The 25,464-nt window shown below is 37.8% G+C and overlaps 3 protein-coding genes across 5 annotated transcripts; 2 read left to right on the top strand and 1 right to left on the bottom strand.

Moving 5' to 3' along the window:
* The first annotated feature begins 4,141 nt into the window (after positions 1-4,141).
* On the top strand, positions 4,142-9,932 carry LOC133706925 (O-fucosyltransferase 29). Its single transcript, XM_062132473.1, has 9 exons — positions 4,142-5,097; positions 5,190-5,280; positions 5,392-5,468; positions 5,617-5,705; positions 5,821-6,010; positions 6,115-6,296; positions 6,946-7,048; positions 7,277-7,605; positions 9,192-9,932. The coding sequence occupies exons 1-9, from the start codon at positions 4,771-4,773 to the stop codon at positions 9,568-9,570; spliced, it is 1,767 nt and encodes a 588-aa protein (XP_061988457.1). The 5' UTR covers positions 4,142-4,770; the 3' UTR covers positions 9,571-9,932.
* Positions 9,933-10,266: 334 nt separating this feature from the next.
* Positions 10,267-21,932, bottom strand: LOC133706924 (uncharacterized). Of its 3 annotated transcripts, none has more exons than XM_062132471.1 (16): positions 21,780-21,932; positions 21,516-21,612; positions 18,084-20,548; positions 17,474-17,983; positions 16,698-17,056; positions 16,097-16,557; positions 15,541-15,593; positions 15,351-15,458; positions 13,531-15,182; positions 13,255-13,363; positions 12,846-13,023; positions 12,407-12,474; positions 12,157-12,269; positions 11,188-12,069; positions 10,699-10,792; positions 10,267-10,613 (listed from the first exon to the last, which is right to left on the bottom strand). In XM_062132471.1, exons 3-16 carry the CDS (start codon positions 20,536-20,538, stop codon positions 10,597-10,599), a joined length of 7,059 nt encoding a protein of 2,352 aa, XP_061988455.1. In that variant the 5' UTR covers positions 20,539-20,548; positions 21,516-21,612; positions 21,780-21,932; the 3' UTR covers positions 10,267-10,596. The 3 variants fall into 3 exon arrangements, with proteins under 3 accessions (XP_061988455.1, XP_061988454.1, XP_061988456.1); XM_062132470.1 differs by having other exon boundaries at positions 21,546-21,612; XM_062132472.1 differs by having other exon boundaries at positions 13,531-15,167; positions 21,546-21,612.
* Positions 21,933-24,045: 2,113 nt separating this feature from the next.
* Positions 24,046-25,225, top strand: LOC133742799 (F-box protein KIB3-like). Its single transcript, XM_062170475.1, has one exon. The coding sequence runs from the start codon at positions 24,069-24,071 to the stop codon at positions 24,774-24,776; it is 708 nt and encodes a 235-aa protein (XP_062026459.1). The 5' UTR covers positions 24,046-24,068; the 3' UTR covers positions 24,777-25,225.
* Positions 25,226-25,464: the final 239 nt, after the last annotated feature.

The following is a 25,464-nucleotide window of genomic DNA, read 5'->3' as shown; positions in this document are numbered from 1 at the left end:
CTAATATTATTGAATTAGAAAATCTAGTAAAAATCAATATCATATTTTTTTGGTATAATTATTGTCTTAAATAGTCATTTTATAGAAGGTTATATATGTCATTTAATAATTCATAATAGAGTGAGGTCAAGTGAGCAAATTTGGATGTCCTAATAAAAACACTCTTCCTTTCAAAATAAAAACACTCTTAAGGATCGAGTTATGATCACTTGGTTTGTATTTATATAGAGAGGAAACAGACTCTACTCTTTTGATAACAGTACATATGCTTGTTTGATACAGCTTCATCTGATCAGGGTGTACAAGTGGAAGCAATCAGCTTCTATGTGAGAAGGGTTATCAAATTGTGTGTCTATGTATATGCCCGTTTTATAGCGGACCTCCTTATTTTAAGAAATTGAGGATTTTTACTATTTTACAATAATATATAATCTAAGATTAAATATTGTTTACTCCCTATACTTATAGGGTTTCATCGTTTCAGTCTCTGACCTTCGAATTTCACCTAAAAAGTCCCTGAACTCTCAATTTCCTCCCAATTGGTCACTGCCGTTAAAATTTTATGTTAAAGTTGCCAAAATGTCTATTATGCCCTCACTTACTTTTTTTTTAATTTATTTTTTGTCTCTCTTTTATTTCCTTTTTTTCATTTCACCTCTTGAACGTTTGTGGATTGGAACCATCTTGATGAGAAGATGAATAGAAGGAGGCGAGAGAGCCGGAAGAATAAGAGGTAAAAAGAAAAGAAAAATAAAAAAATAAAAAAAGAGAGGAAGAGATTAATTTTTTTTTTTAAAGTAATTGAGGGTATAATAGACTTTTTAGGGGAAGATAACAGAGTTTTTGACGGATGCTTGACGGCATTGACCAATTATGAGGAAATTGGGAGTTCATGGACTTTTAAGGTGAAATTCGAAGGTCAGGGACTGAAACGATGAAACCCTATAAGTATAGGGAGTAAGTAGTATTTAACCCTATAATCTAATTAATGATTTCAACCGTAAGAATTGTGTCTACAAAAAATCAACTGAAATCATAATAATTTCGTCATTTAAAATTGTGTAAACGAATTTAGTCCGTTAGATAAAATTAAAACGAACATTATGTTAATCAAATGGTTAAACATTTTCCGATTTTGGATAATATTTTGTATGATTTGTATGTGTGTGTGTGTGTAATTAGAGAACAAATGGTTTAGACTATTAAACTACATACTAAAAATAAAAACATTCTCATATTTCAAGTTTAAGGAGGTCCTCTTTAGATCCTATACACACACGCGCGCGCGCTTACATTGTATATACATGGCTTATAGTGAGGGATCTTTTTTTTTTCTGCCATTTTAAGGGATCGATTATTTAACCAACTTTTCAATCACATATCAACATCTACACCGTTCATTTTTCTGCTCTATATAAGTAGATCACTTCTGTAAATTTTCAGCCAAATCGATAAGCATTAAGGTATTCAGAACAGTGATTTACAATTATAAATATGAACGGTTCAAGTTTGACAGATTTGGTTCGTCCATTTATTTAATTAATTTAGTTCGATTCCTTAACGATCACCAATTTGGTTGAAAATTTGCAGAAGTGATATACTCATATAAACCTAAAAACAGAACGATAGAGATGTTGATATGTGATCGAAAAAGTTGGTCAAATAATTAATCCTTCAAATTGGTTAAAAAATGGATCCTTTAATAAAAAGGCCCTCTATATATAATATATAACGGAGCTCAGACAATTCTTTGAAATTTATACTCTTGCAATCAAGGTGCATGGAGCTGGTAATATGAATCATGCGAGGTGATCGATAACGGAGTTTGTAATAGGGGATCGATTCATGACCATTAACAGTTGACAATCACTAAAGAGTATATGGACTGAAAAAAGATATATCACATTCATTGGTCAAGTTCCAAATAATTGTTTTATTTTTTGGTTGAAATTTTTTTACACACTGGGTGTATCAAAATAAGAAGCCAAGTTTACAATTTGCAATATTTTCATTACAAATTTATTATGTTGAGTACTAGTCAATAGCTTTCAAAGTAGTGAAGAGATTGATTTCTAAATATAGGGAATCTCATCAATGATCGATCATATGGGTCCAACTCCATAGTGTATTTCCAAGCAATCCCATATCCTTACCCCAAACGACATTTCAATTTTGTCTTCTAGAAAAAGGAATCGATTTTCAAAATGACTCTTCTCTATGCGAAAGACACTTCTTTGAGTTCTTTCGGTTTCAATTGAGAGGTGAGTGAGGGACACCACTTCGTCACTTGCGCAGGAGAGTTAGTAACGGCCACCATATATACCGGTGTCGATTGATGTACACCTTATATTTTGATCTTGTTCTTCGATCGTTTTTCCTAAAACCTAAACTTAAACCCGCACATAGTAATTTGCCCAACATTTGGAAATGGTGGAGGCAAATCTATAGGACCACACATTACAGGCTCGTCTCTGCCTTGCTGATACCCATTTGGCCGGGTTTATCAGGACCACTTACCCTCTTTCCTAGCTAACACTCCATATGGGTGGTTTCTGAAAACGATGGTGCATTATAAGTATCTATCTAACTCCCAAATAGGCCTGGCAACTGGGCGGTCATGGGCGGGTTGCGGGCGGACTTAACGGGTTGGCGGTATTAACGGGTTCAACCCGTTATAACCCGTTAAGATAACGGGTTATAACGGGTTGAGCCCGATGGGTTCGCGGGTTACCCGTTGGAACCCGTTAAGACCGCTAAGGTTTTTTTTTTTTTTTTTTTTAATTTTAAAATTCTTTTCTAATCAATTACCCACTAAAACCCGTTAACAATAAATTGACCATTGAAACACGTTAAGACCCCCTAACATAAAAATGATTTTTTTTTGCATTTTTTAAACTCTTTTTCACATCCATTATCTATTAAAACTCTTCTAAAAAATAATAAAAAATTGTTTTTATTTTTTATTTTTTAAACCCTTTTCCAACCCATTACGGCATTACCCATTAAAACTCTTTTTCATTGTTGCTTTGAAAATCAACAAATTCAAAGAAAATCGGGTTAGATGGGGAGAGAAGGTTAGATGGGTTAGACCATTTTTTATTTCTAATCGGGTTAGATGGGTTCCATCGGGCAGCCCGTTTCCGCCTGTTAACTAACGGGTTGTTAACGGGTTGGCAGCCCATTAACACGTTATATTATCGGGCGGAAATAAATGGGTTTTAAGCGGGCGGTTAACGGGCGGTTAACGGGTCATGGGCTGAATTGCCAGGCCTACTCCCAAACACAAACAATGTATATAAATACGTACAAAGCCTCCAAAAGTTTCAGACTGTGAAGATTCATAGTTTCAAGCGCTTCTTTTGGCTTCGGGGGTGGTGGTTCCACTTCTAATGTCTTACATGAATAGTATGGGTTTTGTTTCCATTTCGAATGTCTTGCATGAATAGTATGTGTTGCGTTTTATAAGGAGAGTCCTATCTAGCTGAATGTACATACCTGCCTCTTCTAACCCATTACCTGAAAATTCATCAGTTAAACGTAAGTTTAGTGAAGCTCCAAAAGGCAAGTTAAGGTATAATTACCTCTGTTCGACATCCTTTCTGCATGTAAGTGAAATTATTCGACAATTCAAAATAGTTCATCGAATTACCATAAACAAATTAGAGACATCAATAATCTTTTATGAGTTAAAATTTTCATGTCACTTATCTAAGAAGAAAAATTCTTGAATGGTAATCACTATAAAGAGTAATGAACACGTGTACCATTCTACAATCCCACATCACGGATTGCTTAAAGAATCCAAGCATGAAGCCTAGCATGGCAATTACTTTGGTAATATCCCTTTTCTTATGATAATACAAAGAGAACAATTGTCGAATATCAAGAGGACAAACACAAAGATTTAAAACACATTACCTTAATCAAATGAGCATTAGTGCATAAGCTCATGCCCTAATTTAAGATTTAGTGTTGGTCCCCCAAACATGCACCACACCTTTTTCAGCAAATATATTACAACAAAAACCAAAAAAAAGCAGACAAAACATTATTAAAAATAGACCATGTAAGACACTTCAATTATTTTACACAGATCTCTCACACCATACAATATACATAGATGATGGATCTCATAAATTCCACCTTCAATGCACCTATTAATTTCCCACTCTGCCAGTTGTACCCCTCCAAAATTTCTTATATCCCGAAACGGAGTCGTCCCCATTTCCACCGCCGTTAGCCTCCTTAAAACCCGGAACGGTACGGAACGGCCTTCTCTTCTCCTGTCCTAAATGTAAACACTCTTCTAAACCATACTTCCCTTCAAAACAATTCCTCATTTTTCAATTCTTCCTAATTTTTTATTTTCCAAAAAAGGAAAAAAAATCTTAAAATCCCACTAAATTTTGTTGATTATATTATTTTACTGTTAATAAAATATCCAAAATAAAAAAACAAGAGAGAAATAGCTTTCATTCTCTCTCTCTCTTTCTATTTCTATTTCTCTCTCTGTCTCTCTGAAAACCTCCATTGTCTCTGTGATATCTCAAAAAGCAAGAGTTGTTGTCCCCCAAAGCCCGCACTAGGGTTTGCGCTTCGAAATTGAGCAGAATTCGACCTCGGCATTCCTCTTATTTACACAAAGTACCCTTCTTTTTTGGCCTCTCGCATTTTTCAGAATCTGATCAGAGAAAGGGGGGAGGCTTGATTTGGAAGAAGGATGGCATTTTGGGTAAATAAGCTGCGAAAGTGAGGGCGGAGAGTTTCTGGATGGGCGTGGCCAAGTCGTGGAGGTTCAGCTTGACACCGGCGGCAGCGAAGCTGGCTCTGTTACAGCACCAGAACGGCTACAATGGCGGCGGCGGCGGTGGTGGTGGTGCGGCCAAGCTGCAGAGCTTGAGATCGCCTAAAACGACGCCGTTTTCGCCGCGGCAGCGGAAGCAGCAGCAGCCGCCGGCGACGAGGAGGTGGTCCGTAGTGTGTGGGCTGATGCTGTTTGGGCTGGGCCTCGTCTCGCTCTTCACTGGACACGTCGCCTCTGATCTCGAATGGTGGTACACTCAGCGGGTGGCCAATCACGGCTTGTACTTGAAGCTGGTAGCTCTTTCTCTGCTTTCGATTTTCGATTTTTATGAAGTTCTTCCGAGTTTGTTGAATAAAAGGTTTTTTTTTTTTGTTTGTAAATTTAGACTGGGAATGGTCGAGAGGCGATTGATGTTTGGAAGTCCAAGTACTCTAAATTCTACTACGGTTGCAGTGAAAGAGGTCGGCATTATCCTCGTAAGTAGAAAAATAAAGGGCTGAGAATTTCTCATATTTGTATTCGCAATCATCCTCAGTTTGTCATTATCAGGCTTTTGTTTGTGTGACAATTTATGGTGTTGAATTCAGCGGCGAAAAAGGAGAAGGCATCGAATGGATATTTGCTGATTGCAACTAGTGGAGGGTTGAACCAGCAAAGAACAGGAGTAAGTTTCGGATTGTTATTTCTGTCAGCTTCATTTTTTTTTTCCAGTAAAGAAACTTTATTCCTTCTTTTACTCTCGTAATTACTAGCTTTCATATTTGCCTAAAATGAAAACTTTTTTTTTTTTTTTTTTTTTTTCGTGTGATCAGATAACAGATGCAGTGGTTGTGGCCCGAATTCTTAATGCTACCTTGGTTGTGCCTGAGCTGGATCATCATTCCTATTGGAAGGATGATAGGTAAATGTGGTTCTATCAATATTTAAGCCTCTGCTATCTAATCTTGGCGTTGGTAGTGCTTCTGGAAATCGTCTTCCAATAATCTTCTCATTTATTGCACTACTTCTATGTGCAGTGACTTTGTAAATATTTTTGATGTCGAATGGTTCATGTCTTCTCTTGCGAAAGATGTGACAATTGTTCGAAGAGTTCCTGAAAAAGTCATGAGGAGCATGGATAAACCTCCATATACCATGCGTGTTCCGAGGAAATCTGAGCCTGAATACTATATTGATCAAGTTTTACCAATACTTTTGAGGAGACGTGTAAGCACACTAATTTTTCCTTGTGTTATCTGGTTTTCATATCCTACAGAAAATACTGTTATGATGGCTGCAAAAACAAGCTAATTCTCTGAGTAATTTTGCAGGTTCTGCAACTGACAAAGTTTGATTATAGACTTTCAAGTAACCTTGATGACGAGCTGCAAAAGTTGCGTTGTCGTGTTAATTATCATGCACTTAGATTTACAAAATCTATCAATGAGCTGGGTCAGAAACTTGTTATGAGAATGCGACAGATGGCAACACGTTTCGTTGCTGTTCACTTGAGGTTTGTTTCGTATTGCTTATTAATATAAACTAGGGCTGATAGTTTCTAAATTCAACCTGATTTTATTGTTCCTGGCACATTGTTCAGTTGCACTCTACCCTCTCTAATATATATATATATTTTTTTTGAGGACAGGTAAGCATGTTTAAGTTCTCTTGGTAAATCCATCCCTTTCTCCTAAGTTGTCTTTTGTAGCTTTAATGAAAATATCAATCTTGTTGACACTTCAGGTTTGCCTTTTGAAATTCAAGTAAATGGCTACAATATATCATAAGATATATGTCAGCAGGCATGTAGTTGCATGATATGTAGTTTTTTCTATTTGGTTGTACAGTTTATGTTTTGCTGGGCAGTCGACACCCACACACTTTTAGTCAGAAAATGTAGGAGTAGAGTATAGACCACATATGTTTTCTTTCTCCCATGCTTACAAGATCTTCATGAGTGCATCTTAGATAATTTTTTAGCAATATGAATCTCTGCATTCAAATTAGTTTTCATTTTTGGTCTTGTTAATTTGTTGTAGCTAATAAAATGCTTGCATATGTGTCTGATAGTCTTCTCAACTGAAGTGCTATCCATTCATTAATCATATGGTTTGATTCATGTTAATGGCTTGTTGATGTAAGAACATCCTCTTTCTTGACAGGTTTGAACCTGATATGCTAGCATTTTCTGGGTGTTACTATGGTGGGGGTGATAAAGAGAGATATGAGCTTGCTGAAATAAGAAAACGATGGGCAACTTTACCTGTGAGATTGTTATTCCTTTTTTATTTAAGCAAATAATATGGTCATATTCAACTCATTAGATTTAGCATAGATATGCACCGAGTTATTAATACCTATATATATATATATATATTAAATGATGCATGTGTGACAATGCACAATTTCATAATGTACCATACTTGTGATCATGGTATTCGGTCCATATCTGTAATTTGTCTCATGGTGTAATCTTTCTTATTATTCTTATAGGATTTAAGCCCTCTTGATGAGCGAAAACGAGGAAAATGTCCGCTGACTCCTCATGAAGTTGGTCTAATGCTGCGTGCACTTGGTTTCACAAATGACACATACCTCTATGTTGCTTCTGGTGAAATATATGGGGGAGAAGAGACTCTAAGGCCTCTAAGAGAACTGTTCCCAAACTTTTACACAAAGGAGATGCTTGCTAATGAAGAGCTAAAACCTTTTCTTCCTTTCTCTTCTCGCCTCGCTGCAGTTGACTACATTGTCTCTGACGAAAGTGATGTGTTTGTCACTAATAATAATGGGAATATGGCCAAGATTCTCGCAGGTCGAAGGTCAGTAATCAAGTCCATTTTTGCATTAGGCTTCTCATTGATTTAGCTGATGCATTTTTTAAATGCACTGCATTAAATGAAGTTATGCACAATTAAACTGTATCTTGATTTTGACTTGCACAAGTAAAAACTTAACCATAACCTAACAAGGATGAACATGTTCCACCACATAAATTTTGTCGCACAAGCAGAAGATAGACCTCTGAACTACTAACTTAACAAATTGAGACTGCCTTCCGCAAATCAAAGTTATGTAGCACTGAAGATAATTCAGATTGAAAGTGCTGTGTTCATTGTCATAGAGTTGAAGGAAGAATTTGTTTTTCTTTTCTTGTACATTTTTTAATATAGTTTTGTTGATTCTTTCTTGTACTCTAGTAGGAGTCTTTGCATTTTCTTTCTTTTTATTACAAAATGTTAGAAAAGAAAATTTCAGCTAGGAAGACGTACAAATACATTGTCTTTAACCTTCATCAGCTATCTGGTATTTGGTTATTCCAGATATTCAAGTCCATGTAACACCTGATGACCTGCTGAAATTTTGTTGATATTTCAAGTGAAAACTAATTTCTGTTTAGATAGGCTTCTCATCCTACAACTGTAGGTGGATAATGAGTTTGCAGATAAGAGCTGCTCATTATCCAGGTAGGTGCTTTTAAATTTGTTCAGCTGTCATCTAAGTAGTAGCGGCCAGTAGAAAGTTGTATGTTGTAAGTGAACTAAATTTGAGTTCTCTAAAGAATGTGAAACCCGATTCTGCTTGAGACTTCAAAACAAGCAGGAAAGTTTGTGGCTATCCGAAGAACTATGATTGTTCCTGACTTGGTGTTTAGGGTAGGTGCTTTTAAATTTGTTCAGCTGTCATCTAAGTAGTAGCGGCCAGTAGAAAGTTGTATGTTGTAAGTGAACTAAATTTGAGTTCTCTAAAGAATGTGAAACCCGATTCTGCTTGAGACTTCAAAACAAGCAGGAAATTTGTGGCTATCCGAAGAACTATGATTGTTCCTGACTTGGTGTAGAAATTTGACAATTTCATCTATTTAGTGTTAATTTGTTTCTCTCAGTTCTGTCCAATTGTAGCAATCTGAGCTATATATATTCTAAACCCAAGCCAAAAGAACATACAAATAATTGATGTCTAGTATTTGGTCAATAAATCATATAGACTGAAAGTGAAAGATCTCTTTCAACAGGTGTTTTATATTTTCTAGAAGTATGGTGGCATTTGTTTAATTACATATTGGCAAGAGAAGGCTGCACTGAGAGAAATCTTCATGTTTAGTCTATAGATCTATGAATACTTTGTCATTATGGTTATTATGTTCATAATCTCTAATTCTCTATCCTACTATTACTGTATTTTTTTTTTTTTTTTTTTCTGGTTCAGGAGAAACATAAAATTTATATATAATAGATCAAAGTACAAGAGAAAACAAGAAGTTGGCAGAGCCTAAACATTTCAAAACAAGTAGAACAAGAAATCTGTACTCTTATTACTTGTTTTTGTTTATTTGATTTAATCTCTGTCTTTTTTCTTTTTCTTTTTGGGAGACACTAATGTTATTGCCTTTATCCATCATCCATAGGAGGTATATGGGTCATAAGAGGACAATCCGGCCAAATGCAAAGAGGCTCAGTGCTTTGTTCATGGCAAGGGATCAGATGGATTGGGATACATTTGCAAAAAAAGTAAAGTCATGCCAAAGAGGATTCATGGGTGAACCTGAGGATATGAAACTTGGACGAGGTGAATTTCATGAATTTCCATACGCTTGTATCTGCGAGAAACCATCAAGTAGTATTGAAAACAAAGATCATCACACACAAGTTGTAAAGGACTCGACACGGAAAACCAGAAATCCATATAACGTATATTCAAGGGAGAAGGCTCTACACGTATCTATGAAGAGGAACACGGGAAAATCTGAAAGAGATCATGAGAATGATGAAGTTTTCCCAGACTAGTGGCGTGCAGAAAGGAAGCAAACTGAGGACTTATGGTGGTTGGAAGAACTTCTTATCTAAATTATGGGGTATGGCACTGGCTTTGCTGCTTCCTTAATATGGCATATTTTTTTTCATCGTGCCAACACAATTTTATGCACGGCGTGCTGCATCTTGGGGGCGATGTCAATATCTTTGGTTGGATTGATGAATGACTGGAGTGGATCCATGTATAGGTTCAGTGAGCTGCAATTGTTTATAAGTAGTGTTGCTAGTAAATAACTTGTAGGTTTGACAGCAACTGATTGTTGCCAGCTTTTGCATTAACAAAAGTTTCTTGTGTGCGAGTGTATTTTCATTCAATATAGCTTCCACTTTGACAATACGCATGCTACAAGTTCGAATATATCCCTCCAATTCCTTTTCGTTTAACATGTCTCGAACTTGCAACAATGAGGCCGCGTGGATTGCTTTGGAGCCGGTGGTTCTGATGGTGTTAGAAAAACTATTCTCAAATGAATGCAAGCATAAACTACGCTTAATTAGACTCGCTCCATCTTTGTACAAAATCTGAAGCCACATATGAAAAATCTACTAGAAAGAACGCCATCTAACAAAGAAAAAGTACATAACGTCAAGAGAAAACTTTATCAGGCCGAGCAGGAAAATTATTGATTAACTGACGTTTATGAAGATTGGGACATTTAACAACAATCATTGAAACCAGATGATTCCCATCAAGTTGCTGATTAATAATTTAATGATCATCTGAAAGACTTGCATTACAACAGGGCCAAACTACATGGACAATTTCCATATACAACCTATCTGAGCGAGACCTAGGAAGACCATTAACTGTGAAACAAAGGCTAAAATCACTATGAACATCTACTCTCAACTAGTTCTTTACTGACCATCAAACCAAGGAAGCAAGAGTTTCCATCCTATGCTTCTCTATGATCATATGCACAATATGCTGGGTATGTTTCCCTTGCCATCAAAAACCGACGTTCCTCTGACCGGAACCTGTCATTGCAAGAGCTCCTCTCAATCATGGTTACTCCCTGTCACAATCTAACAGTCAGATTCACATAAAGTTTCCCAAAAAAAAAAAAAAAAAAAAAAAAGCCCTGGAAGATCATATTTAACCTCTAGAAGCATTTCTATTCTGACTTCTGGGCTTCTCATGGGAAACGGAAGGAATCTTTGAAATGCTCAACGAACTTTGCAGTCCTTCTAATAGCTGTGGCCAGCAAATTAACAGAATGAGCCTTAAACTTGTGAATATTCAAAAAGAGATTGTTAACACACATGCAACAGAAGCAAGGGAGCTAGCATATGCATGAAAAGAGTTGTATATGGTGGATTCTGGAGTTAATTTCTTTAAATAGTCTTTGTATAGTTCTTATAAAATACTTTCTAGCTACGGATTCATCTATCATGCTATTTCATTAATTCCTCTTTTCTGGATATTTTACATCAAAATAGTGGAGAAGCATGCTACCCGCTCATAGATTAAAACAAATACTCACGCCCATGCAACAATCTTCCGACATAAAAAAGACATGTGAAAAAAAAAAAAATTAACATTGAACATCTATATGCAAAATAAAGAAGGCATGCATATCAAATACTTACTCTTGATGTTGGCTGAATTCTGCGATTTGATCTACGAGGCTCGACTACTTCTGAAGTTGACTTTACAGGATTACTACTTGTACCTTTGCCCTCCTCAATTTTACCCAACTTTCCAACAACTGGTGCAAAATTTCCTTTATTTCCCCGTTCGGATTTAGCAGTTGTAGTGGCTACCTTCTTGGATGGAGGTAAATCTGACGACGGAGTTCGTGAAGAAAACATGGCTGCGCCCTGTGCTCTTCCATCTGAGCTATAACCTGATCCCGTCTCAAATATGTTACGCTTGCCAGATAAACCCTCAGCTTGTCTTACAGAGTCTTTGACCTTTCTTGTATGGTCCATCTTACTGGAGCCATCCGCGGCAGAAACTAAATCTATTGAAAAGTTGTCCCTCTGAGGAACTGTTTTATCCGACATACTTCGCTGCTTTTCAGATCTAAAACCCCTTAGCTTGTTATCAGCCCCCTCTTTGTCCTTTGTATCAAATTTAGATGTATTTTTCAATGCACGGAAACCTGATGATTGTGGCATCAAATATTTCGCAAATTTCACTGAATCATTAGACTCGTTAACCTTACTAGTCTGATTGGCCACATAATGCTTGCTAACTTCCATAAACTTTCTTTTGGGCTTCGGAATACCAAATTTTACTGATCCTTCCTTCTGCAACCCTGTCCGATTTGTTCTGGCTCCATCAAGCTTATTCTCGATCCTGGTATTTTTACCTATATTAAATACCTTTTCATTTGCAGACAAATTAAGCAAACTTGGCTCTTCAGGTTTTCCTGAATCAAGAACATTGCTTTTTAAAGTCTTATCCTTCCCTTTTCCTTCCACTGTAGAACTGCCCAATTTGATTCGCTTTTCCTGCGGCAAGCCATCCTGAATACCAAACATGCACTTAGTGAACTAAAAAATTAACTTTACAAAACTACAAAACCAAGCACAAGTGCCTGTCAAGATGGGCACCTCCATGGAAGAGCCGTCATTCCGCACACTGGACCATTCAACCCATTCCCCCTCCTTCCAAATCAGAGAAGGCCGAAGATGCCAAGCTTTAACATGTGATGTTTCCCCTTGAGCTATAAGAATTAATCAGCATAGGATCTTATAATACAATCAAAATCAACTAGATGCGGAGTCGTACGCAGAGCACCCCCATAACCAATGCACTCAACCACCCCCCCCCCCCCAAAATAAATAAAAAAGAAATACACACCTGGAAAGTGGACTTTTAGTATAGTTTCATCTTTCTTGTTTTTTTCAGTCACAACACCTTCCCACCAGCTGCAAATAAATTGATAGTCATCAGATGAGTTAATGATACCAATGGCTCAAAAGTGGATGTGGAAACCGGAGAAAAAAACACCAAAGATGCAGTACATAAATAGGAAGACCTGATGCAAATTCATCGATATTTAAGATACCAACACTACCAAGTTGTTTCAATTGATGAAGAAAAATACAAGGAAATGTAACCTAGAAGTCCAGTATCACCCAAATTGCAGAAGAAGTTTTGTTTGGTATTCTTGAAAAGCATTCACAAAATCTTTTTTGCAGCCTTGATACAATTGCAGGCAATAGTCATATTTACCTTCCTCGGCAATTTCACGCATACAAAATTCCCAACAAACAATTATAAACAAACTTGCGGTTACCTGTTTTGTATCCAGGCATCAACTTTGTCTCCAACAGACCAAGCGTAATCTGCCATTGCTTCTCTCCGCCTTTTCCTTGTTCCTTCAAGGGAGGGGGTAAGAAGGCGAGCAACGCGTATTTTTGGTGGCTTATCGTCTTTGCTGTCAAGTGCCACCCATTCCTGTAGTTTCCCTGAGCCTATGTCAATGGGAAACCATATATACATTGGGTGAATGACATGCACGTAGGCACAAGATATTCTTTGTCAGAGGAGCATAGTTACGTGTAATAATAAAGGTAGCATTGCCAGCAAAAAACATACAGCAAAACTAGATCCTAAACCTAGCAGGACTCAAGAATTTATCACTTAAGAACAAGGGCAAAGGATTGATTATTTGTTACTATCTGGCAGCACTAAGAGAAGCATACCTTCGTCTGACTGAAGCTCAGTGTAACATACACAAGCTTTGCCATCCTGCAAACTCAATACAGTAGCTGTGAACCAGCCCACTGCAAATCCACCCCCTTCTTTGAAAACCTAGAAGAAACCAAGTGAGTAATATGTTAAAGCCCATACCATCTCAAGCTTCAGAACAAAGTTGCACATAATCACTCTACGAATATATGATTGTACATTGCAACAGCAAAGGGAAATAAAAAGAGAAGTTATAACAAAACATTTCTGATCATTCTTCAGCTTTATACCTCTACTTGAGAACCCTCCACGATGCAGCTATCTTTGGACGCTTCTGCAGTTTTTCCAAGATCATTCCCAGCAGTGGGCAAAGCAGACTTTATAATCTCAGTAACCCTTTCACTGACTGTAGGCGATTTCTTAGTTGCAGTGATCAGTGTTTCTTCCTTATCTGAATCTTCTCCAACAGTGGAAAAATTTGATTGTTCCCTCATTCCATCATTTGATTTCTTAACAATCTCTGAAGATACTTGGGGTGCTTTCCAATAACCCTCAGGACCAGCTTTTACCAAGTCGCTCAAAGGCACAGGATCACCCATAGCAACAACTGTTCCAGCTTGTGATACAGCTTCTGCGGCTAGCTCAGCAGCTTTTACTATGGCGTCCATATTTTCAGCTCGCTTTGAGGCTGCAGATGCAGCTTCAACCCTCCTTCTAGCAGCCTCCCTAGCAGCAAAAAGGATTGAACTTGAACTGTTTGTGCCATCCTCAGCCCTAAAAACAGATCCTGGAGCAGCCAATCCCAATGCATTCACTCCATCAGTACTCAAATCTATCACACTTTCGCTTTGATTCCCATAGGCTTCCTCAGCCATCAGTACTGCTTGCAATGCAGCATTTGCCGCAACATTGGCAGCTGCAGCTGCTGCTTTTGCAACAGCAGCGGCGGCAGCTACAGCTACAGCAGCAGAAGCTAATTTGGCTTCGGCATCTGATGTCAATCTGGAATGTTTCTGCTTATCCAATTGGCTCCATATTTCTTGACTGTGACCAACAGCTGCAGCAGCATGAGCAGAAGCTTCCTCTGCTTGTTGCCTAGCCTCCTTAGCTTTACTAAGAGTCTCTTTTGATAAAGTTGCCCTCTGCTCCAAACCAAGATCTGCTTTCTTGAGGTGATCGGAGGATACCGACATAGCCAATTTTTCTGGCATGGCCTTAGACACAAAGGTACTTGGGGCAGTGACTACAACAGATGTAGATACACTACTAGTAACAGCCAGGGTTATAGCTGACTCAGGTTCAGATTGAGGCTGCAAACTAATCGGACCAAGTTCCTTAGAATCTGAGATCTTTTTTCTTTTTCTAGACTTAGGTTGAGATGAAGGCTCGCCAAGTGATGCTACTCCCACTTTCTTTGAGTCAAGCAATGGAGAAACCCCTGCAAAAACACTGGTTGTACCCCCAGTTTGACCAGTAACAACTGAGGAGGCATGCTTTATACTGGATACTTGTGATGAAGTTGTTTCTTTTACAGGAGTCAGCAGCACTGACTCTGTACTAGGAAATGCTGAGAAACGAATACTGGTTTCAGCTGCAGATGACTGTGGGGAAGGAACCCAGGGACCCCGAAATGGGGACTGAGACATCCACGAGGAATTTTGTCCAACAATGTTCCTTATGGGTGATGTTTGGAAAGGATGCAATGGAGTATGGGCCTGCTGATAATCCATTACCGAACCTCTCGGCAGCACACTATATTGAGGGGCCTCACAAGCAGGGGTAGGAATGCTCCAAAGCGGTGATGAAATTGGTATCATGGGACTCGCAGTAGGTGGAATACCCTTTGTGCTGGCTCGACCAGCAGGTGAGGAGATAACTTTACCCTGGAATGCACTTTGTTTACCAGCTTGATCAGGAACCCTACCACCTGTAAATCTCAGGTCTGAAGCAGAGTTACAAACTCAATAAAATCAATAAAGAATTTTTTTAAAAAGAAATAGATTTCATTAAAGAAAACATGAATACAGACAAAATGGACAAGGAGTCTACAAAACAGAGATGCAGAAAATATTCAAAAGAGAATAAAACAGCTTAAATTTCAAGGATGTACCAGAGGATGACTGCAAAGGGGTTTCTGGATTAATAGGGGTGGATTTTTGACTGTGTAGCCTCTCTATGCACTTACGCCACGCATTCTCCCAGATACTCCTTCCACCATCTAACAGGAAAAAAAAAATCCCAAGTTACTATACATTTATAAAATTGTGAAGAGAAACAAAATAAAGACAACAATAACTAACCAGGTCCTCCATATGCTGACACCATATAAGCTTCATCAGGTGCTGTTCCTTGACTGTACAATAAAGGGGAAAGAAAATGTGTTCACTTTTCTCAGAGTTGAAATACAATAATCCCATAATTGAAGAGCTTCCATGTTCTGTTCTTTTTCCTCGTAGCACACCATTCATATAATTATCCCACCCCCCACCCCAAAGAAAAACACAAATCCTCTCTCAAAACCAATGCAGAAGCATCAAAACTCTGCCTTCTTACTCTTTTCAGTATATAAGTTTCAGGACATCACATTTTCACTGTGTCTTTTCTTGTTTATGATAAAGATTCTGTTATCAATTACTTTAAGCAGCCCCAAAATATATAAAAAGCACCATTTGAATGTTTCCCATTCATTTTATAGAAGAATATGTTCTTATTTAGATTTTTGCCCTTCTTCATTATATGAGTTTGGTTCATACTAAGAGGACTCACATCAGTAAAGAAACTAAAGCACGAAAAAGGACAAATAAAAAAAATAAAAAAAATCAGTATAGAACATATAGAATTAGCAAGAGGACTCACATCAAAGCTCCATAAACAAAGATCTGAGCACGTAATTGCACTTGCTGCAGATCGGTGAAAGGCTGCTGAAATACTAGAGATGCTGGAGCAGAAGAATTCAGATCTGGCAGACTAGATGTTGCACTAGTAAGAACTGAATAAGTTTTTGAGCTACTATCCACAAGCCCAAAGTACTGTATGTCACTTGGATGCGCAAACTGAAAAATTCCAGATTTCCCCAGGGGCACACTGCTAGATTTGTCTCCTCTGTCTGCTTGTCTCATTGGAGTTGTCGCTTTCACAGTTCCCTTCTTAGCACTCTCTTTACCCGTTCCCTTACTAGATGCTCGCCTTCTTTTCCGTTCTGTGGTACCTTTAGAACCACCACTAGCAATCTCTCCATCACCTCCACGAGAAATTTCTTGCGAGATCTTTGCATCCATCTGGCCTGAGGCAGAATTTGTTTGAGACCCATCTACAATCTTCAAAAAGAAAAAGGAAAAATCTAAATAAGAATTTTGAACAGTTAATGGTGACACAACACCCAAATATATACATTCTTAAGAAACACAAATATTAGTTCACTATAAAAATGAGCAACAAATATGGTTAAAAATAATACTTTGGGAGCTGAAATTGCAGGAAAGGGCTGCGAGCTGTTGGCAGCAACCCCTATAGGCAAATCTGCAAAGGAAGTGATATCTGAGGTGCCATATCCCTGATCTTTGGGGACATCATTTCCAGTTGGATTCGAGGAATTAGAAGAATGTTTGCCGCCATCCCCAACTACGTTAGTATCTGCGGCATTCTGATTTGTCGACTCCTTGATATTGCCTTTTTCATGTTTAGTCTCAGGAATCTCAGTTGTTCCAAACACTTTGGGAGAATCACAACCAGGCTGGTAGGGATCAGCAGACTTAGAACAAGATTCGGGCAAACAAGTAGAAAGCATTGGACCTTCAAAATTTCCAAAAGCATCACCTGAATAATGATCAAAATGATAATTAAACCAACTTGACATGGCAGTAAGACCAATAGATACGTATGGAACTAGCTTTCGCCTGTGTCACAGTCCCCTCACTAGAAGATGTAAATCCCAGATCTCAATTCTGATTCATGGTCCCAACATGATAAAGCTAGATGACTTCCATCAAAATTTAGGAAACAATCCAAGTGATCTCAGATGTCACAGAGAGCAACGTAAAGAAACTCAACTCACTTATATTCAGAAGAAGTTGATACAAATATATGACTCGTTCAAGCTTGCCACATTAGGCAGTGCAACTCATATAGATGATATTGACAGAGATCATATATACAAAGTTATATTGTTTTAAGTCCAAATTCTTTCTAAAAGGAGAAACGAATAATGATAAAAAATAAACTAAAATTTATCACCTGTTGCATTCGCTGATGCCTTTTCAGATTTGTCTTCTGTGGTAGATTTGTTTTCTGTTGTTGCTCCATCTTGAGCTTCAGCATCATCACCTCGTTTTACTTCCATATCCGTTGTGCTTCTCTTGCTAATTTCAATAGCAACTGCTGTTCCAGGTTCACTTTGGTTTTCAGTATTGCAACCAACTGAAATTGGCAGAGACTGATCAAGCGTATTGCATAACAGTTGTCCAGCAGTATCACAAGAAGCACCTTTTTCAGCTTCACAAACAGGGCCTGGTCCAGATTCTACCATAGGTGATGACACTGTACCTGATACACTTGCATCTTTGGATATTTCGATTGCAGTTTCTCCTTTATTGTCCGAGTGTGATCCCATAGCAGGAGAAGGTGCTGCAGGAACCACTGATACGTTATGAATATGTGTGGTTGCACCATTCTCAGAAGACAAGGGAACAACATCCCTTGTGCCGCAAGAAGCCAGATCACAACTTTCCAAGGGAACATCAGCCACTGCAAGAGAGAGAGAGAGAGAGAGAGGTCCAAGTTAGTACATTTAGACATTTAGTTGATATGAAATTTATGTCCATCCAGTCTCAATTTCAAAGCATACCTGATGCATTGCCATCAACATCATGTTTTAGTGTTGGAACAATCAACTCTTTTTCTGCAGAATCTTCACACAAAGATGAGGACTCATCTCCCTTACCAGCAGATCCAACAAACTCCAAATCCATACTATTAGATTCAACAGGCAAATTTGTAGTATCGTTTTCACTGTAAGAGAGATCCTGGTCACATTTACCAGATATACCTTCTTTGCAAACTTCATTTTCAGAACACCTTTCTGTAGACTCCTTCAGATTAGAAGGTGACACATGGCTTTCTTCATTTAATTCCTCGGCAGAAACTCCAAAAGCATCATGAAGACTTTTAGAAGCTCCAGTCACAAGCACTTCACTAGGCATTTCGGCTGAAGAGCATGTTGGAGTCAAATTAGAATGAACTTCCAGATTCTCATCACCTCTGCCTTTGAAAACCTCAGTTTCCTCAATGACTGCCATAGAAGCCTCAGACTTTCTGACCAAAATCTCACTATCAAGGGGTTGGCCACCACTTTTTAATGCATCCTCCTCGGTGCTCTTTCCAGAATTCACCTTCAATCTAGAGTCTAGACTGGACGAAAATCCAGAATTGCTGTTCCCGACCTCATCTGCATACACAGTATCACTTTTGTAGGCTACAGGTGATAAAACATGTGGGCTTATGTTAGATTGATCACCAGCAGTATCTGTGCCTTTGGACAACACTATGTCTTCACATTTAGTGGTCTCCACAGGAACATCAGGGCATTTCCTGTCACTACTTGCATCCACTGTATGTAAATCATTATCCGTTCTCAAGGTAGGGCTTACACAGGCAGAAACACTGTTGCCAAGTTCAACTGCATGCCCAGTGTCATTCCCATAGGCCATTGGTGATAAGTCAGGTGCGTGTAATTTAGATTGATCACCACCAGTGTCTGTAGCTTTCAACGAGACAGAAGGAACTTCAGGGGATTCCTTGACAGTACATACATCCATTGTATGCAAGTTAGAATCCCCTTTGAGGGTAGGATCTAGACCAGACAAAACTCCAGTATTGCTGTTCCGATCCTCAGTGCCATAACCACTGTCATTTTTGTCAGACTTAGCTGGAACACCACCAGTATCTGTGTCTTTAAAAGAGATAACAACATCTTCACATTTGTTGGTGTCATCAAGAACTTCAGGGCATTCCCTGTCAGTGCATCTGTCCACTGTCTGTAAATCAGATTCCCCTTTCAGAATAGGATCTAGACTGGAAGAAATTTCGCCAAGGTTGTTCCTAACCTCAATTCCATACCCAGCATCATTTGTGTAGGTCATTGTGGATTGATCACCACCAACATCAGTGTCCTTAGACACTACCATATCTTCACATTTATTGGTCTCAGTAAGAACTCCAGGACATTGCTTATCACTGCATCCACCCATTGTATGTAAAATAGAATCCCCTTGCAGCATAATTTTAGACGTTTCCTGCACATCAATAACAGTATCTTCATTTGCAATTTCTTTTTTTCCAGACTCCACCTCTGAAGCTAAACAATGAGGTTTGTCCAAATCATTCCTACATTGAATATCTATGCTTGCCGCATCATGACTGCCTGGATTCTCTTCAGTAATATCCACTATATGATGTGGAACATCTTGATTATTCAACTCATCACTGCTTGTAATAATACTTTGCACAGAAGTCATCATATTATCAACTTGCATCTCTGAAGCAGATGAATTTTCATGCATTTTTTTAACTGGAGGATAATCAACAAAATTATCAAATTCCATATTATTCACATCCTTGCCTTTATCATCAGTCAGGCTCCCTGTAGTTACAGGCAGCCTATCCCGATCACTGACAGAATTTGGATCCAAAACACTTGAATTTCCATCAACCGGTAATTCAACTTCCTGAGTTTGTGAAGCATCCTCAAGCCGAGGCTGATCTCCAACATTATCTAAGCCAGAAAGGTTTCCGGCAGTTTCATCTAGCAGTAAAGTAGAATGTAGATCTCTAACATCCCCTGTTTCAGTGAGAATGTTATCATCATTCTTCAAATTAGTCTCCATCTGTTTTATGCAACCCACTTCCTTACAGGCATCTGATTCCTCCAAGATAGTCTGAGCGGGAATTATTTCTTCCTGCCCAACAGATTTTAATAGCATTTCAACAGATTCTGAGGACGTGGCCTCAGACCAAACATTGTTCCGCCTTGATATAGAGCACGATTCTACTGCACTTGAACTAAACTCTATCCCACTACTCCCACGAGAGAAATCCTCAATCCAGTTGTTAGCTTCGCTACTCTCAATGCCAAGAAAAACCTCAGTTTCAACCAAACTATCAAACCTCAAATGCCCCTGAAGGCTGTCATCAAAATCAAATTTGGGAAGACCATATGGCTGTAAAACTGGAGGACAATTGGTGCTCCCTTCACCAGCTAATTGAAGATTCTGGCTTTGAAAATCATTGTCATCATACTCCATGGGTGAATCCCTACAAACAAGAAAAATAATAATGATAATAATAAGACATATTATTCAAACCAAAAAAAAAAATCAAAATCAATATCAAAATCTAAGTTCCCAGATAGCTGCTACAGTGAAATAAAACTTTGTGCAATTAGATAATTAGATTCACCAAATATTTACGACTATCATCTTGCAAAATAAAAAAATAACACCTTGTCACAATGCGTCATAGCCTTACAACTGTCTTCAACGTGATATGTTTAAGAAAGGCACTCAATTATCCAACGGAACCATATAAATGTTTGCCTTGAAAAGGTGCTTACAAGCATATTGAATTATGGCATCAAAAAAGCAAATTGCTTGTTGTTTTGAAAGCTCCAAGATATCATGCAAAAATCAATCCAAACAAAAGCAATAAAAAGTTTATAATAAACAACTGAAGCTAAGCAACGAAAAGAAATGATAACTAAATGCATACATGCTAACCTCCACAATGCTGTAAGTTTCTAAATTTGAACAGTTCCTATGACCCAAGATTGTAAAGACAACAGTAAAACTAAACCTCCATCCTAGATCAACTTTCTGTGTATCTACCTATCGATTACTAAGAAGATAACAACTCCCAAATAACTGCAAATGAGTAAACCAAGCCTGACCCGACAACCAGACAATATTTCAATTCCCTAAAACTTGCATGACTCCGGAAAAGAATCCACCTTTACTCACTAAACACTAAGTAGGGGTTACACACAAATCAATTAACTCCTAGACACCGTGCCGCGGAGAACAGTAATCACACATAACGCATATAATCATAAATTCAAAGATTAAAGCTTCGGCATTTCCAATTGTCTCCTGTTAGATTGTGGGGGAAGCAGAAGCTATTGAATTAAACTCACCGTTTTACAGGAAAGCAAAGGAACAAAATTTGCCCTAATTTTAAGAGAGAGAATCCCTAGACAGATAAGCAAATAGAGAGAAATGAACAGTACCAGAAGAAGTAAGAAGTGTAGAGACGCTACCTCCCTCCATCCGGTGACGAAATCCGGCCCGGTTGATCTCTCAGCTGCTCCCCAATCGTGCGCTCATCTGCAAAACCAAACCCTAAAACTCAGTCTCTCTCCCTCTCTCTCTCTCTCTCACCCCCCTCACCTAATTTTTTGATAACCGCAAACACCAGCGAGAAGAGAACAATAAGAGCCCTAAATGACAAAAAAATTCAAAAACGTCGTCGGCAGAGGGTTTTGGTTTCTTACCGGAGTGTTGGAGTTTCCGGCGGATCGAATTAGGGTTCCGGCGAAATCAAATGTACTGACGAACACGAAGTGATACAGAGAAAAAAAAAATGAGTGAGAAACAGTTTCTTTTGTTGTTTTCTAGAGAGAGAAAAAATGTTAAATGCGAAGCGAATTTTCAAAAAAATTAAAATTAAAAACGGAAAAAGAAAAAAAAAAAATTGGAAATGGGGAAAAGATCCGACGGGTATGGAGAGAGGCCCGGGACACGTGGATTGTTATGAGTGGTTGATGGAAGATTCTGAAGTTGGATCGAAGGTTATAGGCGGTTATGGATCGTACGTCACAGGCAATTAAATCACAGTTTGATTTTGGACTGGGGCCCACGTGACGGGGGCGTGGAGCTGTGAAGGAGTTAAGGGTGGTGATTCGGGAGGGTGAGGGAGGGTGAGGGAGGATATGTGACAGGAGGGTGAGGTGATGGGGGAAGAGTCCAAAAGAGAAGGGACACGTGGCGGGAGGTATTGGATTGGCCGATTGGGTCAGATGAGGGTTACCTATAGAAGAGTACAATTAGAATTAGGGTCCTGCAGTCTATATGTGAGTCCCTAAAGTAGTACTTTTTCTTTGTGGATTTCTTAATGGACCACCATGTGGATAAGAATTACTTTTTCTTTTTTCTTGTTTTTGTTTTGTTGAGGTGAAGACTTTCAGTTTAAGCCCTAAAAGAGAGTTCATTCAAATCTAGTACCACCAAACCATATACCCACCACCTTAAAAAATTCGCGCAATATGATTAGTCCATGTTGTTGTTAGTTTACGTGACGGCCTCATATTGGTCTACGTTCCAACCTCTCTTTTTTGTTTTTTGACCTAAGTCTTTTTATGAATCATGTAACGTGTCGTCATATAATTGATAATCGAGACGACACAGATAAAACCATAACAGCTTCTAGGGAGTTGACCTTCTGGTGCACAAGTGACACATTATTTTGAAATTTTTGAGGTACTGTATTGCCACTTTATGAATGAGATCACTGAAAATCATGCAATAGTTTGGTGCTAACAAATATTCAAATTTTAGAAATAAAATGATAATTCAGTTGCTAACCGCTGAACTATTGCATGATTTTTGGTGTGGTTCTACGCAACTGTGTAGTTTAGAAAAGAGTTTTTCTATTGGAACCTCCAAATTTACTCACTTGACCTCTATGCTTTTTACACCTCTTATCAAATTTTAAAATACTAAATTTACTCACTAAACCTTACTAAACTTCCTCAAAAAACCTCACTCATAAAATAAAAAATTTAGTCATTTCAATGATTTAATCACTCTATAAATCTTAACTAAATATACATTTCTTAATCAAACGAGTTTTAAAAATTAATGTCTAATCAATAAGAAAATGCCATGAATTATTCTTTTTTATTTATTTATTTATTTTCTATTTTAGATGTGCAAAAAAAAAAAAACGAAAAAATCATTTGTTTTTATTCTAAAAAAAAAAGCACTTTTTTTTAATGTTTTTTTTTTCTGTATTTTTTGTACCACATGATTAATTATTTAAATATTTTTAGTTTTTTTTTAAATGCTAGTTTTTTTTTTTTTTCAAATATAATGGATTGACTTAGATTTAGGTCATAAATCATAAGAGGATTCATTTTGTTTTCCCTCACCAATATGCGTTCAACATATATATCATACATTTTCGCTCAAAAAAAAAAACATATATATCATACATTTTTATGTCACATGATCTTAATCATATTTTTAATTCTTATTATATATATATGAATGCTTTAATGAGTATGTAGTGAAATTGGGGAAAATGAAAATAGATAAGGAAAATAATAAAAAATACAATCTAATATTATTGAATTGGAAAGTCTATATAAAATATTTTAGTATAATTATTGTCCTTAATAGTCATTTTATAGTAGGTTATATATGTCATTTAATAATTCATAATAGAGTGAGGTCAAGTAAGCAGATTTAGAGGTCTCAATAGAAACTCTCTTTAGTGGAGTAAGTGGACAATTTTTAGACTAAAATTAGGTAAGTAGTCACGGCCCCTAATATTTTTACCTAAAATATATTTCCAATAAAGAATCGTAAGTAAACATCACCGTTTTCCAAGCCCGAGTTATCCCTGTGTTTTCCTCATGGGCCATGGTCATCCCTAAGCACGACTTCATAATATTGTGCCCTAGCCCTAGCTAGTAGTATTTGATTAGGATTTTACCACCACCCGAAATCATAATCATAGAGACTTTGGAAACTCTTCCATCCTGCTATGCACTACTATCCCAATGACAATGGCCGATGATCAGAATTGCTGCACCAAAAAGAGAGCACAGCAATGCGAATCAAAGTGGTCCGAGCTCCCAATTGAAATCGCAGATTTGATCTTGGAAAAGCTTGCGTCCGTTGACATCCTTCGCTTTAAAGCAGTTTGTTCTTCTTGGAAGTATGCTGCAAACTCTTACATCACTGCACCTTATTACAAGCCATTGCCTCAATCTCCATGGCTCGTGCTTGGTAATGGTCAAGAAGACAACAGTTGTCGGTTTTTCAGTCTCGAAGAGAAAAAGGTCTATATCATCAAGAACATATTATTTGAAGGCTGTTGTGTGGGCTCATCACATGGGTGGCTGGTGATTATGAACAAGGATTCAATCTTAAATCTTTTCAATCCTGTTTCAGGTGAAATCATTCAACTCTCAGATATTCGAGTTCTTGATGGCTTTTCCAGCTTTTCTAGTAGTGAAATATTGAAAGCTGTCCTTTCTTCAGAGCCGTCTGGCCGGAATAAGTTTTTCTTGACGATTTGCATTAGACAAACATCAAGAAGTAGGAGGTTTGATAAACTTGCAGTCTATAATCATGAAGACAAAACATGGAGTCCCTTGCTCGTTAACCCTAGCTCTCGGGAGATTGTATTAATTCCTCAACGGCAAACTATTCGCATTGTTACCAAATGTAGTACAAGTTTGGGACTTCGAGAAATCTCGTCATGATGGGACAAATTTATATATTTTCAAACGGGATCGATCTTTGACTCGTACTTACTTGGTCCAGAATATACAGTCAATACTCTCGCTTCGTGGAGTCATTGGGTGAGATTTTGCGTGTGACGCTGGTTTTGGTCAAGAGCTTGGATGATAGTTCCCACAAAGAATCGTATTTTGAGGTCTATAAGATGAATTTGAGGCCTATAAGAAGTCGAGCTCCGTGGGAGAAAGTGGAAAGTTTAGGTCACAGATTTATAATTTGGTGCCGAAATCGACCTTCGATAGCATTATCCGCCTTATATTTTACAGAATTTGAAGAAAACTCGATTTACTGTTATCATCGTCGTCGTTACATTTTCGTGTACAACTTAAAAGATAAAGTTGTGAAGCCATGTTACAAATTTGATGAGTCCACAACGGATCAAGAACCGTTCTGGATTGTTCCCAATGTATCCCTGAAGTAAGTTCCTATACTGATATGTACACCCATGTTTTCAATTTAGTTTACCTGTTTAGAGCACTTGTGTTGGATTTGATGAGTGGATGGTCATGTTACAATAAGCTATTTCAGTATTTTGTTATCGAATTCACATCAAAGATAAGCCAAAAGACGTATACCTAAAATCTATTCCTTCTGGATTATTTGTTGTCATTGTAAAAGTATGAACATTAGGATTTTTGGGCATCATGAAGA

The sequence above is a fragment of the Rosa rugosa genome, chromosome 4, assembly GCF_958449725.1.
Source record: "Rosa rugosa chromosome 4, drRosRugo1.1, whole genome shotgun sequence".
Classification (NCBI taxonomy): domain Eukaryota; kingdom Viridiplantae; phylum Streptophyta; class Magnoliopsida; order Rosales; family Rosaceae; genus Rosa; species Rosa rugosa.
The sequence above is the reverse complement of the archived record's forward strand: the minus strand, read 5'-3'. Positions and strand labels throughout refer to the sequence as shown.

Bases quoted from the DNA above. Each gene is read 5' to 3' on its own strand.
- LOC133706925 (XM_062132473.1), top strand. From the start codon at position 4,771: ATGGGCGTGGCCAAGTCGTGGAGGTTCAGCTTGACACCGGCGGCAGCG. The intron at 5,706-5,820 runs GTAAATGTGGTT...TTCTATGTGCAG, and splicing joins TCCTATTGGAAGGATGATAG to TGACTTTGTAAATATTTTTG. The intron at 6,297-6,945 runs GTTTGTTTCGTA...CTTTCTTGACAG, and splicing joins TTCGTTGCTGTTCACTTGAG to GTTTGAACCTGATATGCTAG.
- LOC133706924 (XM_062132471.1), bottom strand. From the start codon at position 20,538: ATGGAGTATGATGACAATGATTTTCAAAGCCAGAATCTTCAATTAGCT. The intron at 17,057-17,473 runs GTGATAAATTTT...ATCATTATTCAG, and splicing joins GGCATCAGCGAATGCAACAG to GTGATGCTTTTGGAAATTTT. The intron at 16,558-16,697 runs GTATTATTTTTA...TTCTTTTTGAAG, and splicing joins CTGCAATTTCAGCTCCCAAA to ATTGTAGATGGGTCTCAAAC.
- LOC133742799 (XM_062170475.1), top strand. From the start codon at position 24,069: ATGACAATGGCCGATGATCAGAATTGCTGCACCAAAAAGAGAGCACAG.